Source organism: Rhyacophila brunnea, unplaced genomic scaffold, assembly GCF_057557595.1.
Source record: "Rhyacophila brunnea isolate RB1 unplaced genomic scaffold, BYU_Rbru_1.0 scaffold_5, whole genome shotgun sequence".
Taxonomy (NCBI): Eukaryota; Metazoa; Arthropoda; class Insecta; order Trichoptera; family Rhyacophilidae; genus Rhyacophila; species Rhyacophila brunnea.
The window spans coordinates 1,080,732-1,102,397 of NW_028233170.1; the positions used below are offsets into that span (position 1 = coordinate 1,080,732).

Below are 21,666 nucleotides of genomic sequence, written 5' to 3' on the forward strand. Positions count from 1 at the left end.
ACAACACAACAGCCTGTCTGAATTCAATAATAACGTGAAAATGCTCGAATTTTGCGACGCACTGCAAATGACAGTGAACATTATTATTATCTGCAAAAACTGGCAAGGGGGGAAATTAATTTAATGCCTTGGCAGTTACTAGCTGGCGGATCTTTATTAAAGTTAATCACTTATGATTAAAATTCATGGAAACATTGAGACTTCATAACATTTATGTTTAATTAGATTTAATTAAAACTGGCAATGCACCCGACACATCTTATTATTAATTATTACGTAACTAAAATTTTCGGTAATATTTTCATCATATGCTTATAAATTATTTTGTAAATAAATAATAATAATAAGGTAATTATTGTAAATAAATAATAAAATAAGATATTTATATATGAGAAACCATTTTTAACACGTTTTTATTGGCTCGTATTCTTGTTTGTCCGGTACAGATTTTTTCTTGTTTTGATTGATGATATCGACGACAATGCATTCTTTTAATACATTTAGCCATTTTTAAGCAGAATTGAATTCATTTTCAGTTAATTCTGTTTTGTATGAAAGTTATTATTGTCGGTGGCTAAGGGGGTCCTAGCAACTAAATTATTAATATATACGTGCGTTATTATGAAAATCAATATGAAATGTCAAAATGACATTTCAATATTCTATAATATTAATTCAGTATTTCTATCCAGTACAATAAAAAGTTTTTATTAATACATAATATAATTGTCAAGTTTATATGATTCAATAGCAAATTTAAAAACGTGGTATATAAAAAGTTATTTTTATCTTGTAATTATTAATACTGCACATTACGGGACCCGAACCCATATCCACAGTGTGCTTAACCAATTCAGCTACATGTATCCTATATAATTATTACGAAATTAATTAAATATTAGTGTTCGGCTTAGGGAGGTTTTCATTGAATTTTAAAAACTAACCAACACCATCAGCTGCAATTGGTATTATTAGTTCAATGCTATATAAACATCAGGTATGTCCGCACTGTGTACAGGAGGGTTTATGATGTAATACATATCCTCATCCCAGATGCCTGAAATTCATGACCCCATACTTCTGCAAGATCATTGAAAGTCTCTTTTCTTGCTATCCAAAACGATCTTGATTTCTCCATAACTTTTATTTCAGTGAAACCGCAAGTAAATTTTATATCACGTGTATGGGTTCACTGCAAATAAATCTGAAATGCAAACCTACGTGCAGCTAATTTAATCATTAGCCTACATAATCCTTTGTCTACCATTCACTTTCATATATTTAGACTCTAGACTTTCATATGTGACGTCAGTCCCGAGGGGAGGAGTCTGAAATAATGTGATGACTGATGACTAATTGTAACGATGGGGATAGAGGATGGATTAGAAAATTTAATGTGACATCTAAAACACGAAGAAAATATATTTTTAAATTTAGATAGCGGAGTTAATTTTTTTATGACAAAGTGTGACGATGGTAAGAGGGGGTGGGGGATCAACATATTGAAAATGGTATGATGTTATTTATGAATGAAATAATAACTGTACTTGTTCATTTTAATGTAATAGATAATGACAAAACCACACCAGCCCTGAACTATAACCTACGTTTGGATATAAAACATAAGATTTTTTATGACTGTGAATGTCTCAGGAGTAGTTACCCAAGACTGAAGATGATATGCACACATTAAGTGTGTTTTACATGACGAAGTTAAAAGTGCCTATATAAGAGAGGAGCATAATATTATAGAAGTAAAATAAAAAATTGTAGTACATAACAAAAGCTAATACGAATCTGCTAAATAATGTAAGTAAAGAGATATTCACATTGACAGTTAAGTATGATGCCACAAATTTACTAAATGCAACAAAATTGGTGTTTAATTTAATTATTTTAGTGCTGTTTATGACTAAATTAAATATTATATGATCAAGTTTCATACGATTAATAAATCAATGTTGCGTTCCGTGAGGTCCGCCAATCACTCAGAATGTTGAAAATAATGGCTCAATCAAACAAGAACTTACAAAATAATATGAAAAAACATTGAAAGCGGATCGGATTTGAATAATAGGCCACCAAATTAGATATGCTCGCCAAACTTTATTATGCCCATATAAGTAGGTACTACATAAATTTGACAACCATAATTTATGTAAAGGGGTTGTTTCAAGCGTTTCAATTCCTATGTATATGTATAATTTAAGTACTACCTACATATTTTATAATACACTTGTTCTCAGGCGCGCATACAGAAAAATATTATGAGACCCCCCATTTAATTAGAAGCACATATGCAGGTAATCTACTTTGAAGGGATTATACTTATAATAATTTACTTTTGATTATACTATGATGATTGCGCCAATATTCGGACCCTATATTCCAAATTTATATACGTCCAGGAACGTGGACCAGTGCCGACGTGACCGCAAAAGAAACAACAACGAACAATTACAAACCCATTAACAATAATAATACAAGGTGACCAGCGCACGAGTGAATAAGTAACTCAACTATATAACCAGATAATATAAAAAAAAGTGTACGAGTAAGTAACCCGGGATTCAAGATAGCTTCAAGAGTGTAGGAGGACTTCCTCAACTAACATCCCTAAGTCCGTTCTATCCATCCAACCCGTACAGTACATCCAAATATAAATCCCGTAAAAAATATTGCCATGTGACTTTTATATACGGATCTGCTTCAGGATTATTTTAAATATAAGATTTAATAATAAACATAAGATACATATAAATAATACAACTGGTCATAAAGCCCGATGCTAGTGGTGCAGTGAAACAGTAGTAAAGTCACCTTATTCTTGAGACAATCACATTAATGTATAACGATCTCACTGGTAATCGAAGCAGGAGGCCCTGAAGGAGAATGGCCTTACGCATTGGACTACGAGGGTCGCCTTTGGCTATGTTCAGAAAATCTATGATTTAATGATGTAACTGACGTTAGCTCTTACTTCACTTATTACCTTATGTGCCTAACACTTCCACAGCGGAATACTATACGTTCCCAGGTATACATTTTATAATACGAGTACATATGTATTCTGCAAATTGATTCTAGCAATGAAAACCTGACCTGCAGCAATAACCAACGTGGAATGCTCATTCACGAGTCACTGCGACGTAAGATGTACTTCTTATTAAGAGTATCTGTATCTGTATGTGTAAATATGTCAAACTGAATTCTTCGAATCTTCCAAGGACCAAGAGTATGCATAATATTATATGGTATGAGTTTACGGTTGATATAATATATAATATATTAATGGAAATAAATTAATCAATATTGGCGATTAAGCCTGCTAAAGGTATTTAGAGGCAAAATATGGAATTAATCAATATAGAAATCTAAAAATAGTGAAAAAAAAAAATTTATTAAAAAAAAAAATCGGTGTATGTACTTGTACGCGCATTAGAAGTTATACTTATATGCGTAACAAAACAAAAACAAAACTTGTGATAATCTAGATTCTTCGATTAGCTCTTAAATATTTTGTTAAATTACACACTCAAGAAAAAGGGCCGCTTATTGGAGCGCCGTTGATTTATTTCAATATCTACACTTTAACTTATATTACTAAATTATATAATTATTTCTCGATGTTTTTATTTTTAAAGTAACAACTGTCACTCTGGCGTTTAATCGTTTGTTTACGTAAGGAATTGCAAATGGCTGATAATAATACATTCATTGCATAGACAACGGAACAATTCTACTATCCAAGTTGCGTTTGTATACAGCTGACTAATTGGCACCTAACTTCATACTGTCGCGCACTTTCGTAACGGTGTGCGCGCGCAGCTCTCAATTTCATTCTCTACCGAACACCCCAAAAGAAGTAGGTATAACTTAAAAAATTCCGTTATAAAATGTATGTTAATATCCATATACTATGATTTAATGATTATGTTTACCATTACAATGTAGATATCTAAATACATCGAAGAGATTTTTGAATAATTTATAGAATTATTTAGGCATTTTATATTCACTTTAAAAAAATCGTTTTAAACTAATTACATAACATGGAAAAATCATATAAAATGTGTATTTAAACAAAGAAAACATAAATATTTATTACACCAAAATAGTGTAAGCAGCTATTAACATCACATCGGTTTTTAAAACTATCATCATATTATATTATAACGCTTCATTGTCATGACAACGTATTTATACTTATTTACAAAATATATGATATTATAATAATCATTATTTAACTTATTCTATTAACAATATATCTATTGAATCGACGCCTTTGGAAAAGATTTATTTTGCTTTTAATAGTACGAATATAAGTTTATAAGCTTATTAACTATTTGCATGTATAATAATCTCCTAAAATAAACACAGTATAAAATTTTCTATAAAGTATTTTTACAAACGTAGTATAATGAGGTAAATTATTCATGTCAAGAAAGGTAATTGGAATAAGAACTAATACATTATTTGAATTGCCAATACAAAGAACAAACATTATGATATATTCCCTACAATAAATCACACATTCTAAGTCATTAACACGCCTGATTACATTTTCACTTTACCTGAATTATTTCCCACTATGAGAAAAGCGGCACCCCAGGCCATTGTTTTGGCACCCCGTTACTCGAGACGGTGCAGTAATACCTAGTCGCGAGTCGTGAGCTGGCCTTTTTATGAGGCAAAACTCACAAAGAGTAATGAGTCTCTGACACTTTTCCATTTTTTCCTGTTCATTTGCTCATTGGCACCACCGGCATGTGGAGGGGGGGGGCGGGGAGGGAAAGAAAATAACAAAGGAAATAACTACTCCTTGTTACCGGTGGGAAATTCGTATAACGTTTTATGACGCTTTTTTATTTGCTGATATTTTTTTTTCAACGGGTGAGCTTTTAAGCTCTTACGGAATAATTATTCATTCAATTGGCACTCTTGTTTTGTAAGATTTCATTGTTGTGCAAATGCCAAAGTGAATTGTATAGTTTGGTGAACTTTTCTAGTGTCATTTTATATAAACACGGTCATCAAAACAACTACGCATTCAAAGCTAAGTAGAATTTTAGAAAGCCGCCGTTAATCTGATATTTGAAATACCTTTTTCATCATTTTTGCCTATTCCATTCATATACAACCTATGATGGTTCTTGTCTTCCTCCAAAAACTTTCTGTTAAAAAAACAAAAATCTAATAATTCAATGTCCACATGTGGTTATTAATTTTTTTTTTATCTATCATGATGTTAACTACCAATCCTTGTAATTAATACAAGTTGATTATGCGCGGCTACAGGAGGTTATCGACGGTAGTTTATCATATTTATGTATTGAGGATTTTAATTGTTACAATAAGTTAACCGTCTAAACAAAACTATCAAAAAGTGCTATCTTTTAACAGCCCCGCTCTTGGCTGTTTGAATTTTAAGAGCGAGATAGACAGTTTAGACCAGAGGTAGTCAACCTGATCCCTACCGCCCACTAGTGGGTTTTCCAGCTTTCATGGTGGGCGGTAGGGGTTTTAAAAACATAAAGTATTAGGTAAGTAATTATTATTATTTGCTTTAACTTGCTGTAACTTTGCTTTATAAATTTTATATAGTAAAGTACTTCCCTACTTAATAAATCACCATTACTGTGGAACCGATGGGCGGTTAGAAAATTTTACTACTAATCGAGATACAAAAGTGGGCGGTAGGTATAAAAAGGTTGACTACCCCTGGTTTAGACAGTTAATTGTTGTAACAATTATAATACCTCAATACATAAATATGATAAACTACCGTCGACAGCCGTCGATAGCCGTCGATAGTCGCATTGTGTATAGAATAAACTCTTTTGTGGAAATTCATTATGTTATTTAAAATAAAACAAAATATATAAGTAGTACTTATTCCACTTAGTTTAATATTAGTTAGGACCGGTTTCGTCCGCTTCAAAGCTCAATTAAACTGGTATAGAATATGTGATACTATCTACAGATATTTTCACGCATATCAAAAGACAGCATGATTAATTGAATATTTGAACAATAATTAAAATAAAGCATACTGTGTAGGACTAGTTCTAGTTCTATCAATATTAGTTAGAACCAGTTCCGTCTGCTTCAAAGACACATTTTCAACTGGTCCCATTGTCGAATGTCTCTTTGGAGCGGATGAAACCAGTTCTGACTAATATTACAAGAAGCGAAACTAGTAGAGTATCCTCCACGCAACTTTGCGATTGTACACAGTGACAAGATTTTTATGTAATACGCACTGCGTATTAGTGTATTAGTAAATGCCAGGCGCCTGAATGGCTGATTTAATCAAACAATCCAAATCAATCTATTCCAAATTGCAAGGTTACGTGGAGGGTAGTATACTACACGCCGTGATTTATTAAAACTAATACAATGCATTTCCACCAAGGATTGATAGTGTTAACACCATAAAAGAAATTAAATAGAATTCTAAGAAATTCTCTGTTCCAAAATTTATCAATTAAATTTACCTAGATTTTCAGAAACAAAATATGTTAGCAAATAACTGAGAAATAAACAAGAAATATTTGCTCTTTATATACCTAGTTGTATATGATTTAAGATATGTATTTTATAGAAGTTTCTATTGTGAATTATGGGGGAGAATAAACAGCTTATAATTCCTCGGTATTAACTTTGAATTCCTTAGTTTGTATTTTTCAATATTAACTTTGATACAGAACACTCAATGAATGCATAAAATGATTGACAATCATTCCTGGCAAAAAAAAAACAATAAGGAAAAATGCACTCTATTTCTTCTTGGTATCATACAACCAAACGAATGGTTATCGTTATAATATCATGTTCAAAATACAAACTGTAACAAATTCAAACTTCCATTCGATATTGAAACTTTTGAAGGTAGACAAATTCCAAGTCCAATATTGATTAAAATATGACGTCAATATTTCACTTAAATAAATCGTTATATAATATAATTTCCTCAGTGTTTCAACTCAAACATACAACAATGTTTAATCTTCAATCTAACTCCAGAAAATATCACCTAAAAATAGCTTGGGTCACATACAAAATAAATAAAAGGAACTCTTCTACTGTGATTTTTTACGAATGCAAAAATTTGAGATTTGTCCATCAAAGGCGAGAAACAAGAATGCGGATAAGCCTGAGAGCCTTCAAATAATCTCCACCCCCATTTGCCTTCTCCCTGGAAAGTTTTCCTCATCCTTCAAAGCCTTCTCGTTATTTACAACCAGGCAAGCATGACTCGAAAGACGAAATGCTGATGATTATGATACTCAACGCGAAAGCTCCTGTCTATGTATTATCACTACTTATAAGTTTGTATATTATTTCTACATGAGGTTTAAGCCATAATTGGAAAATTTAATTTATGATTGAGAAAAATATTACGAAAAGCTGCTAAAACAATAGATGTCAATAATATTAATGCTTAAGTTGCAAAATAATATATTGACAGAATTTATTAAACAATCATTTTAAAAAGTAAATTTCTTCATTTACTAATAATAAAATAAAACTTTGTCTGTGATTTTAAAGGAATTTTCTTTTGATCGGCGTTTTGACTATTCCTATGATACTTAGAAATACAAAATATTGTTATTTTTGTCATCTGTTTATTCGGTTATAACCTAAAAAAACAGGACAAATATTGATGCAAATTGTACAGTGTTTAGATTATATTTCTGTGGCGTTATGCATATGGTGGCAAAACATGTTATGTCACAAAACTACCATTTACAGCTTAACCATGTAAACTATACCAAAGTGCAATTGTTGAGTTACTTGCCAGATGAGTGAGGCACCAATTAGTGAAAGAATTAAAACATTATCCTTTAATTCTGATTTTTAATAGCCTATCAAAGTTTATATTTCTTCTCCTGTAAACTAAGGTAAAACGGACATATCAACTTCTGCCATAACGCCACAGATTTAATCATATCAAAAGTTTTGGAATTAAATATGTTAATGACGCACTTGTAACAATTCATTACGAATAAGTAAAGTGGTCAGATAGCAGAGATAAAATGTTGAAGGGAAATAAGGGTATAGGGATGCAATTAATGTTGGAAGAAAATTATGAGGAGTATCGAGGTAAAGTAAGAATAAATGCTTTATGATTAAAAACGTCTAAGATCAGATTGTCACATGAGGTGTTGGGGACCTGTTTAGGAGATCAACGATCAAAGACCATACATAACGTAGGGGAGACCAGACAATGCTTGCAAAGAAAAATAATGAGTATTATAATATGTGTTTCGTCTGCATATAAGACTTTATCAAGTATCAAAACTCTGTCTGAGAGAATAAATTCAATTCATAAAACTATCAACTGTTCAATTAATGTCAAACAAAACTAAGAATAAGTACGACTCTCTAATATAATATATGTGCCTTAAATCCAAGTTCTAATGCACAATATGGGCATGCAGTCATCTACAGAGCATCTTTACGATCAGTACTCTACAGTCCTCACACACCCTTCTCATGCAATTACACTTCACTAATAATTATTCAGTGGGACCATGGGTAAGGCAAAAACAGCTTGCAGTTGTAGTGGTATTGTTTGTCAACATTAAAACATGCATTGCAGCAAATAATTCCAATACACCCGCGAATATACTATGGTGACACTGTTGAATGATTTACCTATACCACCATTGAAACTACTGAAAAAATTATAATACATAATTAATTAATATTAATACTATCGACAGAAGGTACTTGATGGAATTTGAATTTAAATTCTAATGGATTTAAGCTTAGTACTATTCCATGTGAGTCGTTTCATGAAAAAGTTAGTATCATGTAAGAATATTCATGTAAGATATATCTCATTAGTTAACTCCATTAATTCCCAATACGTTACCATTGTTCCTAGAATGGACGATTTTCCACCTCTTGAGTGTATTATTTTTATTGTTTACTAGCTGAAGTACCCGGCTTCGCACAGGGTCACTTCGTGGTTATATTTATTTTATCTTAGATATTTGAAAAATAATAAGAGTTAATTATTTTTTTTATATTAAAATATCTGTGTAATATAATATGGCAATATGAAAATAATTCTAATAGGAGTAAAGATCAAACATAAGAACACTAAATTAAAATCGAATCCAAAATATGAAAACGTTATTAATGTTATTAATATGTAGTAAAAAAAATCAAAATTGGATGGAACAAACAAACAACAAACTTTGTATTTTATATAATAATAATTTAGAAACCTTCGCAAGTGTGCGCACAACTGACAAAAGTTTCATCGCAATCGGATGAATGGTATAGGAACGCATACGAATATTAGGCTGCGCGCACACGGCAAAGCGACTGTGCGCAGACGGCAAAGCGAAGTTTCGGATTCATCCGCCAAACATCGTTTGCGACAAAATGTCACTGCAATCGGATGAATGGTATAGGAACGCATAAGAATAGAAGTAGAAGATGATTTTCTAATTCAGAAATCTTCGTGGGCATGCGCACGACAACTCACCAAAGTTTCATTGCAATCGGATGAATGGTGTAGGTACGCATTCGAATAGAAGAAGAAGATGATGGTTTTACTAATTCAGAAACCTTTGCAGGCGTGCGCACGACAACTCACCAAAGTTTCATTGCAATCGGATGAATGGTATAGGAATGCATACGAATAGAAGAAGATGGTTGTACTAATTCAGAAACCTTCGCGGGCTTGCGCACAACAACTGGTCAAATTTTCATCGCAATTGGATGAATGGTTTAAGAACGCATACGAATAGAAGAAGATAGAATGAAGAAGAGGAAGAAGATGATGATTTTTCTAATTCAGAAACCTCATGGATGTGCATACAACCACTTACCAAAATTTCATTGCAATCGGATGAATGGTATAGGACAGCGCTCGAAATGGAAAAGTTTACGAACCGGAGCGCTCGAAAATTTTCTAAGAATATTAACATGGTTATTAAATTTTATGGGTATTTTATAAACATAAGTGTGCTAGTTTTTTTGTTATATGGCATATCTAGCTTAGACGGTCAAAATATTTTAACCACGACACGGAGCGATAACTTTACAGATTCCACGAACCGGAACGGCGCTCCGGTGCGCTCCGGTCCATTTCGAGCGCTGGTATAGGAACCAAGGAAGAAGAAAAAGATAGTTGTACTAATTCAAAAACCATTGCGGGTGTTACCACAATAACTGACGAAGGTTTAATCGCAATTGGATGAATGGAATAGGGACCATACGAATAAAAGAAGATAGAATGAAGAAGAAGAAGATGGTTGTACTAATTCAGAAACCTTCGCGGGTGTTGGCACAATTATTGACGAAAATTTTATTGCAATCGGATGAATGGAATAGGAACGCTTACGAATAGAAGAATATAGAATAGAAGAAAAAGAAGAAAAAGAAGAAGAAGAAGATGGTTGTACTAATTCAAAAACCATTGCGGGTGTTACCACAACAACTGACGAAAGTTTTATTGCAATCGGATGAATGGTATAGGGACCATACGAATAAAAGAAAATAAAATGAAGAAGAAGAAAAAGAAGAAGATGGTTGTACTATTTCAGAAACCTTTGCGGGTGTTAACACAACAACTGACGAAGGTTTTATTGCAATCGGATGAATGGTATAAGGACCATACGAATAAAAGAAGATAAAATGAAGAAGAAGAAGATAGTTGTACTATTTCAGAAACCTTTGCGGGTGTTAACACAACAACTGACGAAGGTTTTATTGCAATCGGATGAATGGTATAAGGACCATACGAATAAAAGAAGATAAAATGAAGAAGAAGAAGATAGTTGTACTATTTCAGAAACCTTTGCGGGTGTTAACACAACAACTGACGAAGGTTTCATCGCAATCGGATGAATGGTATAGGAACCATATGAATAAAAGAAGATAGAATGAAGAAGAAGAAGAAGATGAGGATTTTTCTAATTCAGAAACCTTCATGGATGTGCATACAACCACTTACCAAAATTTCATTGCAATCGGATGAATGGTATATGAACCATACGAATAAAAGAAAATAGAATGAAGAAGAAGAAGAAGATGAGGATTTTTCTAATTCAGAAACCTTCATGGGTGTGCATACAACCACTTACCAAAATTTCATTGCATTCGGATGAATGGTATAGGAACGCATACGGGACAGACACACAGACAGACAGACATACAGACAGACAGACATTCATTTTTATATATTAGTATAGCCTATACTCTTCCCGCAAGTGCAAGCAATAAGTTTACAAAGTTTTATCGCAATCGGATGAACGGTATGGCTGCGCATTAAATACGAACAAACAAATACACAAACACACAAATATTAATTTTTATATATTAGATAACTAATTACTAATGATCTATTATTAGGTTTTGACGATTTACTATACGCTTATCGAGTATATTATTATTAATAAGATAGGAGGTTTATTAAAAACACTTCAACTATTCATATTTGGTTTGTTATATTTTTTATTGTGACCCTTGACTTGATAGGTAGGTAATGGAGTATTTACCCACTTTATTGTACTGATTGGTTATATAAGTTAGAGTTAATAGTATTCGTTTGTCAGTATTTATTTGGCTTTCGGTAAGTGTACACAGTACCTGAAGATGCCGAAAGGCGAAACCCAGGTCGCAGAAAACGACTCAAATGGAATAGTCCAAAATTTAAATCCTAATGGATTAGTGAACAAATACCATGTTACTAATTATTCACACTACATTGCATATCCTTTAATATGTTTGTTTTTAAAAATCGTTAAATGAACAAGGAACTTTGTCTTAACCAATGAAATCACAACACCAAGCAATGATTGAGTGAACCTAGGAAAGGCAAACTAGCTCACTGCACAAGGTGAAACAATTGAAGCCCCACAGAGGCCACATCACAATGGCGGACCTTCAGTAATCGCTTCCGCTATCGGCCCCCTCCGTTGTGCTCTTACTCCGTTTGTCAAATCGCACAACAAAGGAGTGTCAAACCGAAGCAGGGCTGTGATGGTCTGCCACGCGATCTTTCGACTGGCTTGTTCCGATGGATAAGAGTGACGTGGACAGTGATGTATATCTACGGGCTCGCAAATATGTTAGCGAACCGGTTACACAATGTCTTGAGTGAAATACAAGAAGAAAAATAATTGAACTATCATGGTGGAATTACACAATAGGTACCTGTAACGAGAGTTTAAGTAGAAAATTATACTTGAGGGCTCATGCGTAGAGCTTGTGATTTTTCGAGAATTTTCGAGAAAGATTTTTTTATGTTATTCATAAAAAATCGTAATTGTAATTAATGAAACTTTCACGAATTCTCGAATATCAATATAAATTTCTCAAGTAAAGAGAATCTTGACATTTTAGAGGATAAAGAAGTAAAGGATTATCACTCATAATATGCTCTGTGAAGGTCAACAATTGAGTATCTTTGGATGATTAGTCTGGACAATTTTCTGACTTTGTGGGATGGCTATGGGATATTTTATCGGAAATACTTAACATCAAAATTAATTCTTACTTTTAAATACCTATATTATTATTAATACTACAATACGGTATTACTGTGAACGTCACCGTTTAAAATGAACAATAAAGTCACAATTTGGTAAATAGAATATCCGTGGTTATAGCTGTTTTTGTAATTATTATTTTGTTAATATATTCATTAGGTATACATTTAATATTTTAATATTATGTAGTATTTAAATACATTATATTTGTCAAAATTTTTTTTGGAGTTTGCAAATTGACTCATAATTTTGGCAATATTGTATTATTTTGCTTTCAATATTTATCAAAGAGATATATTATATATATGTATTTTGTGATCTTTGTTATGAAAATTGGTGATATTTCCTGACTTTACAGTATTTAGCAATGGTAATAAAAGCATTCCACTATATCACTGCATGTACTTTTTGCATAATATAATAAGATTATAAACAGCACTGGAATATGGTAATTTTTTCAAATTAAAATTCAAATTTATTTATTTTTACATACCGTGAACATTACAACTCATAAATTGAAGACGTTCATAACAGTGTTAAGAATAAATTTATATATGTTATAATATGACAATGCGTAGCCAATATTCGATAGAGGATGGTACGGGAAGAAGAATGTTGTATTTACAGATTCTCTTTCATTATTAGATGATTTATGATCAATTTTGCATAATATATAATACTACACCTCACTGTGTTATAATTGATAATAATTACAAGATAAAAATAACTTTTTATATACCACGTTTTAAAATTTTCTGTTGAATCATATAAACTTGACAATTCTATGTATTATTAATTTAGGACAAATACGGCAATTGTCAACAAATCATTTTTTTGCTATTTTGCAACAAACAAACAAATAAATATAGAATATTGAAATGTCATTTTGATTTCCATAGTAACGCACGTATATATTATTAATTTAGTTGCTAGGACCACCCCCTTAGCAACCAATAATAGTGGATTGGATTATGGATATCTTCCGAAATAACTTTTCATACAAAACAGAATTAACTGAAAATGAATTCAATTCTGCTTGAAGATGGCTAAAAGTATTAAAAAAATGCATTGGCATCGTGTTCTGATATATTTTAAAAGTTTCAAATGGATAGATAGTCGGAAAGGTAGTTAAAAATCGATTGCAAGATTTGTACTGGTTAAACAACCACCGGACAAACAAGAATACGAGCTAAGAAAAACGTGGTAAAAATGTACTTCATCATATTTATAATAAATAATTAAGCGGTAGTACAATATTTTCAACATTACATTAAAAACTCTCAATTATTCAGATACAAAATGTCTATTTTATTCATACTTATAGCGAAGTAATCAATCGTATTATATTGCGGGACAGCACTGTGTGTATGGTTCTGACGTCAGCAGTTTAAGGGTTGTTTCTTGTAGATAAAAAGAAAGGGTCGGGTATTTTTTTTGTGATCGTTTCCGATTTGCCGGGTAATGATGAACGCGCTGATACAGAAATGTTGTTGTTGCGATAGATTTGCTTCACGCTTTATAAATAAACTATGAATGTAATAAAAAAAAACAACTATTTTTACATAAAAATGATCGCAAAAGCTATTTTTTTAACTAATGAGATAGTGATTGCCTCAAATAAAAAATGGTATAAAAAATCTTGTAAATTTTTCCATGACAGAGACAAGAGTAATAACCTATTTACACCACATACATGTCACATCAAAAAATCAGCTAAGTTGCGTTAAAAATAACAAGAAAATTTCCAAAATAAATAATATTATAGATAGATAACCAATGTTACTTTTATTTACTTATTTGGATTGTATTAAATATATACTTACTCATTTGTGACGTCATAAACTGTATAGTGTGCTGTAAATGTTCTCCGAAAAACCTGAAAAAAACAGAATAACAAATTAATACAAAAAGTTGGTATCTACTCAGTGAAATAATAAAATTCTAATTGACAACAAAGTTTAATTTTACTTTTTTAACTTAATCATTAAAAATGAAGGGTTAAGTTTAGCTGAGAATGAAAAGTCGAATGTACCTTTTTCAAAACATATTAATATAATATTTTTACAAATAGTCGATAGCCTTACAATTAATTTTTAATATAAGTATATATAGGTAATATATAATTGCATTAAATTATAATTACATAATATATAAATATCTAATTTATATAATATAATATATAACCGTGACAGTGACAAAATTTTATGAAAATAAATCAACCACACTGATTTTAACATAAGTAAGATAACAAAGGATTTAGGCTGTACAGAGTAGCCGCGAAATCATCCGTAATTCTCAGGTTTCTGTAAACATGCACGATATTATATTATTTGTCATGATTTTTAGTAACTAGAGATTTGAAGTCATGTTTTTGTAAATTTTCTACAATAATTTTATTACAATCAGATGGTTGAAGGTGTGTAATAAGGAATAATCGTTATGTATCTATGCCTATCATATTGCAGTTTTCTCGCGGAGTATTTTTTAATGTACGTAACAGTGTTTTTTTATAAGTAAATTAAAAAATCATTTGACAAGGTTTTTAGATATCCTCTAAATCCTTGATAACTAAACAAAATATATTAACACTAGCAATCACTATCAACGGAAATATAATATCTATATTTCAAAAGTTTTATATTGTGTTTTATTCGTTATATATTTCCTATGCCTAAAAAGTGTCTCGAAACCCGTGCGTTTTTTCGCGATTCATTGAACGTGCCAATAAATGAATGATCCATAAAAATGGTGTACGTCGTGAATAAGTCCACTTGAAAATGTTTCAATGACTATACCATCATATAATATTATAGTGGAGCATTTTTTTTAATACAGACCACCTGAAAGACAAGTTCAAACATATAAACTTTAAATTCTAATGGATCTAAGTTTTGTACTATTCCATTTGAGTCGTTTTTTTGCGACCCGGGTTTCGCCTTTCGTCATCTTCAGGCACTGTTTACAATCACCAAAAGACAAATAAACACTAACAAATCAATTCAATAAAGTAGGTAAAAACTCCATTATCTACCTACTATTAATATTTCAAACATAAACATTCCGAAACACTTTTATCTTACAGAATAATGTATCCACGTATTTATTATTATGTTTATTTTGTCAACAAAACTGGAAATTATCCATGCAGTAGAGTTTATATTAAGAACATACTTCAGTGAAAAGCCAAATAATTTTCAACTATAGGTGCGATGAAATTTTGGACTCGCTGGCAATCGGAGAGCGAAAGTTGAGCTGTGAACACGTCAATTTGTTTCGTGATGGTGACGGGGGGTATTAATTCTTAAATCGTGTAAAGATGACTAAAAAACGTTACCCATTTACTTGAAAAAGAAAACATGTCAATGAATATATTATTCTTGTTACTAATAGAACAATAAACAGAACATTAAATGGACGCATGTTGGATTTATATGACAAATTATATTTCGTTCGGCCTGTTTGCACAATCCGCGCATCGCCTAGCCACGATGTTTTTAGACCATGCCTCAACTGAGGTATAGCCTTAACGGAAGCTTCTTTACGAAAAATAGTCATTTAGTAAAATGGTCAAATCATTTGGTCAGTGCTGTGAACTAAACTTAGATTTTTTGCCAGACGCAAGATTTGAATCCTTACTAACGACCTCAGAGACGCTATGAAAGTAGTTTTTACCCCTCAAAGAATTTAGGGGTTTCAATTAAGTGCACAATAGACTAATATTTAATATTAAATTATAAACATAGTTTTTCAATTTAGTAAATACATTGTATAAATATACATTAAAATGGTTGCACAGAAATTTAATTATTTCACATTTTAAAAGATTGCTTATGATATGCATGTTTATTGTGTATGTTGAATAATTAAATCACACGTATAATAATGCCTTTGAAAATTTTAACGAATAAAATTTATTTTGATTTTATTATCTACTACTGGGGATTAAAAGAAACTTATTTAATGGAAACACACATTGATGTTATCACCAGATTGTAGTTATCTTAATAAGCAGCCTTCTCGAATTTGCTAATAACATGTAAATCTGATGGTTATACCAAAAGTTTGTAGAAGAAAAAGAAACTTTACTCACACGGAATTTTGTTTAAAAATATTTTCTTCTTTAAATGCAGTCTCTTCTGCGAAGGTCATCAATCAAAGCGATATCCACCTATGGAACCACTGACCGAAAGGACAAGGTTGTATGGTTATGAAACCGCATAGTTAAATTAAAAATAGAATCCAAATATAAATGATTCTAATATGATTCTTTATAGCTTTGTAATGATCAAATAAAGTGTTCAAATCAAGTTTATAAAATTGGGCATAATGAATTATGTACAAAATAGATTTTTCGCTAACAGGTGTACTTTGGTAGACGTTTTTTAAATGTGAAAATATAATATTATATCTACCCTATATTAGCTCTGTTGACTTCACAGGCTGGTTTGTTTCATTTTAATGTATGATAAAATCTTTACATAGGTACCTACCTACACTATGGTTGCTTTATAATGAGGTGAAAAATATTATTTTCTTCGTCGCTTTTTAGCAAGATGACAAGGACATTATCAACAGCGTCTCATGTCGAGTTGTTTTAGTGTGATGTGAAAAAAAGCAAGCTTCAACACCGTCACATTAACGAACTTTACTTTAACATTCCCAGAAAACCCTCGCAAAATATGACGTTATTAAATTTTAATATTATTACGTTGAATGCAAGCAGCGTAGAAGGAAGTTTTTAATACAACACAAACACATAAATAATATTTCTCCAAGACGGAATTACCCGAGCGACGAATGAAAGTTGTGGAAATATTTCGCGAGTAACGAGTCGCGCTTCTCCCGGAGATACTCTGCCGAATTCTGGCGAAATACATTCTGGCGAGCATGTACGATGTTAGGCTGAAAAATTCTCAGCCTCGAAAAAATAACAAGAATATGGATCAAATTCTTGAAACAATATCACATTCAACTAGCCCGCATATATGTAGGGAGTCATGGTGTTGTGGATGATGAAGTCATCAGAAGGAGAGATGAGAAGTCGAGATACGGTGGTTGCTCCGATGGAAGGAGGACAAAGTTTTATTTGCAGCGTAAACAGTCGGTAAAAGAGTATGTTACAGTAGTTATGTTACAATACTAAACTTATGATACGGAGCCGAGTTCCGCATCTCGGTACAATGAGATATTGTGCAGGACGACACGGAGATTGAGATAGTAACAGACCGGAAACGTATATTCGAGTGAAATTTCCGATGAAATATTATTCGCTATTTATACAATCAAAATAATATTCTTTTTATTGAAATAATCGAGTCAGCTATTATCTGGCGTTTGCGGCGATGTATGACTGACTAAGTGAAAAACGGATATGCGGAATTTATTATTGCGGTCAGCTCCTTACCGAGTTTGTTATAATTTGACACTACGGAAAATAGATATTTAATTTGATTTTCTATATCTCTATATATATAACCAACATAGCAACATACCCAACATAGAAATCGCCTGCGACTTCATCCGTTTGAAATAAACGGATTCATATCATCCATTGTTCGATTTCTAGGCACGGGTTTCATCAAATATTGTTGCAAATGCGTTATTTTTAAGAAGTTATTTTTAGATATAGAAGATCGAAAATCGGGATGAGAGTCTACAAAAAATGTATTAAGACAACAATGACGACGTAATCAAGCTGTGTAAGTCTCATAACTGAATAGACGGGCACATACAAATTATCTACCTTTTCCAACGACACTTTAAAGCCGACATCATAGTTTTATAAAAATGTCTTCAAAATAATTCTCTAAAGCAGTGGTTTCCGAACTTTATGTTACTACGCCCCCTTTAAAAAATCGAATGTTGGCGCCTAATTTCATAAAATAATGCACACATTTTTAAATGGTAAAAAAACGTAATTTACAGAATAATAAGAAGGTTAACTATGTAATATAATATATTGATTTTAAAAAAATTTGTTTTTAATGAGATGGCTGTGCTTGTTTATTTACACAAAGATTATCAAATTGAGGAGAGTGCTACTAAATGTTTGTTTCAATGAAAAAATATCGCATGATAAATCTTAATTCTATCAATTTATGCTTTTCAATTAATAGTAAGTGGTCAATCCAAATTCATCATCTTGTTCATCGACAGATAGATACTGTAGTATGCTGTTTTATGAATTATGCACATGCAAACTGAAAACCAGTGGTTACATTGTTCAACTTTTCGGGCCTCCCTTTGCACTGGTCTGCGCCCCAGTTTGGAAAACGCTGTTCTAAAGAGAGTATTGTTTGAGTCATTTCCACCCCGCAGAGTAGTGTATTTCAGATTAAGAAAGAGGCATCTGACAGTACCAGGCTCGCAAATAAAGTAGATATGTCATTATTTCGGATTCAATATGTGGCAAAGCCATTGAAACTTTTCCGTTGACTAAACCGGCGTTTAACCCGCGTGTTAAAAATTGACAAATTCTGTTAGCATTCCATGTCTTTTCTTATTAATTTAGTCACCTAATAAAGGTTTTGTGACTAACACTCGTCTCGTATATTGTGATGTCCTTGATCAAAAGATTGACCGTGAAAATGGGTTTAAAACCATAGAAATTAATACCTTCACCTTGCCAGCTGATGCTTTTCGAAGGCGTTTAACTTTACTGCTACACCACCACTGTTTTGTTTTTAGTTTGAAACAGTTATAAAAATCTATCAAAATTAAGTCGGGTGTTTCTAGCAGTAATATATTATAAATAATTAATTGAGTCCCACTTGTACTATTTTTTGAGGCAACACATTTTTCAGCCAGCCTCTGTAGTTACTTCCCAACATGATACCCATCGAGTATTATTATTTCAAAGTGGTATGGTGTAGGGGGCAAAGTATGGCAAGGTGCCAGTTTGCTGATTTGCAGGCTACATACGTTATAAGGCTTTCATTGTATCGTGCCCCAGAAATCTGGTTCAATGTTTTAAGAATTATCGAATATGTTTCAGAAAAAGTGAACCAAAAGTTACCATTAATTCTCCCTACGTTAAAAAAAAACTCTTTGTTTATACCATAACTAGAGGAAATAGTATAAACTTTGCTATAATGATATTATGTGACAGTATCCGCAACATTTTAAGCGTGGTAGAATTGGTAACTATAACAACATTAATATTTTTATGTTGGTTCATTGATGAACGGGTGGTTCATTTAAGTAATGAAGGTTCGGTGTATTTTACAACGTTTTTATTAGCTCGTATTCTTGTTTGTCCGGTGGTTGTTTGTCCAGTATAAATCTTGCAATCGATTTTTAACTAACTTCCTGACTAGCTAGACATTTGAACCTTTTAGAATATATCAGAACACGATGCCAATGCATTCTTTTGATACTTTTAGCCATATTTACGCAAAATTGAATTAATTTTCAGTTAATTCTATTTTGTATGGAAAGTTATTTCAGAAAAATCCGTAAAAAGTAAAAGACTATTATTGATTGCTAAGGGGGTGGTCCTAACAAATAAATTATTAATATATACGTGCGTTACTATGGAAATCAAAATGAAATGTCAAAATGACATTTCAGTATTTTTTTTTCTTTGTTTGTTTTTTATTTACATCAAGTACAAGTTTGAGCATATTAAGCATAATAATTCAACAGAAAATTTAAAAACGTTGTATATAAAAATTTCTTTTTATCTTGTAATTATTTGTTATTCATACGCAGTTATAATTGTCATAAGTTACATTTTATAATTAATAAGTAAGTTCCTAACTCTACCATTTTTGTCACACAAATACATTGAAATGTGGGCGGGGTCTATGTGCCCCTACATAACCCTCTACATGGAACATTTCAATATTGTCCATGTTTAAATATTTTATTCTTCCTTTGTTTATTTTAACTTTAGAAATATGTAAACTATTATTATACTGATGTTTTTTTGTAACTTTGTAAAAATAAAAGTGTAAGTTTTCATATATGTATGGTTTTATTATTTTTTTGTTATATCTCAGATTCACATTTTTGGCACTTAAACCCTATAGATTTTCAACCCTTCAGTTATAAGTTAACTATATTTAACGATTGAATCCAAATAATATGTGCGATATTGGTATATATAGCAATGTAGAATCCCGGTTGGTAAATATCAATTGATAAAATATTGCGAAAATATACCTTATCTTTAGGTCCATATTTCTTATAACTGATGGCAGCTTAAAGGTTATTTTCCTATTAGAGTCAGTAACAGAGTTGTGGTTCGTATTATAATGTGAATGTTTTAGTTCCTATTTAAGTCAAAGTCTACGCCATGTTACGTTTTCAAAATGGTCATGTATATAGGTAGTTACATTATAAATATAACAATAGCATTCGTTTTTAATGAACAGTGTCTCAGTTAGAAATATCATAATATCAATCCGTAAAAATAAATATTGAAAAATAATATAGTTTCGAAAATAATGAATAAGTCACGCAATTTAAAATATATTATGTGGGTATGCAATTTGATCACTGCTTAAAAATATTGTATTTAATTTATTGTTTGAACTTTACGTTGTAAGGTTCAAAAGCTTATGATGTTGATTTCTAAGTAAATCTGGTGTACTATTCAATATATTTTATGATAATTTTCAAGCGTTTACCGACACAAAAAAATGCTAGATTTAATGCCATATGACAGATTTGTATTTTGTTGTTAGGTGTATATTAAAAATGCTAGATTTGATAGAATAATGCTAACACAGCATCTGACTGAGATTCAGGGCCTCTTATCCGGCTTAGACCAATGCTTTGCATATTTTTGCGATGACGTGGCTACGCTACTAACTGTTAACAAATGCATATCTGTATATCAATTACAAAATGCAGAGATATCGATGTTAAGTTAACCTTAAATAAGTCGTTGTAATAACAATAATATTAATAACCGCATAATTATGTGGATTAAGTATAAACATTGTGCTTTATTTAAAATAATACAATGTCTAACCACCAATAATTGGCACTTAACAGTTAAACCAGCGAATACGACACTCCGTACCCTTATGGCACAACCTCAAGGGTTCCGTCATCGTGATCGGCCCCTTAGAGATAACAGACGTACTTTTTATATTTTAATGTCGTCACCTCAATACTACAACTAATTAACTTGATTTTCATTGTTTTT

At 31.6% G+C, this 21,666-nt stretch overlaps 1 protein-coding gene across 1 annotated transcript in view; it reads right to left on the minus strand.

The window, feature by feature from the left end:
• The window catches only part of LOC147065874 (inactive dipeptidyl peptidase 10), a 97,059-nt gene that overhangs the window by 36,050 nt on the left and 39,343 nt on the right, over nucleotides 1-21,666 (minus strand). The window contains exon 5 of the mRNA XM_085955574.1: nucleotides 14,336-14,388. Coding sequence (XP_085811700.1) covers nucleotides 14,336-14,388 — 53 coding nt within the window. The remainder of the gene's footprint in view (nucleotides 1-14,335; nucleotides 14,389-21,666) is intronic.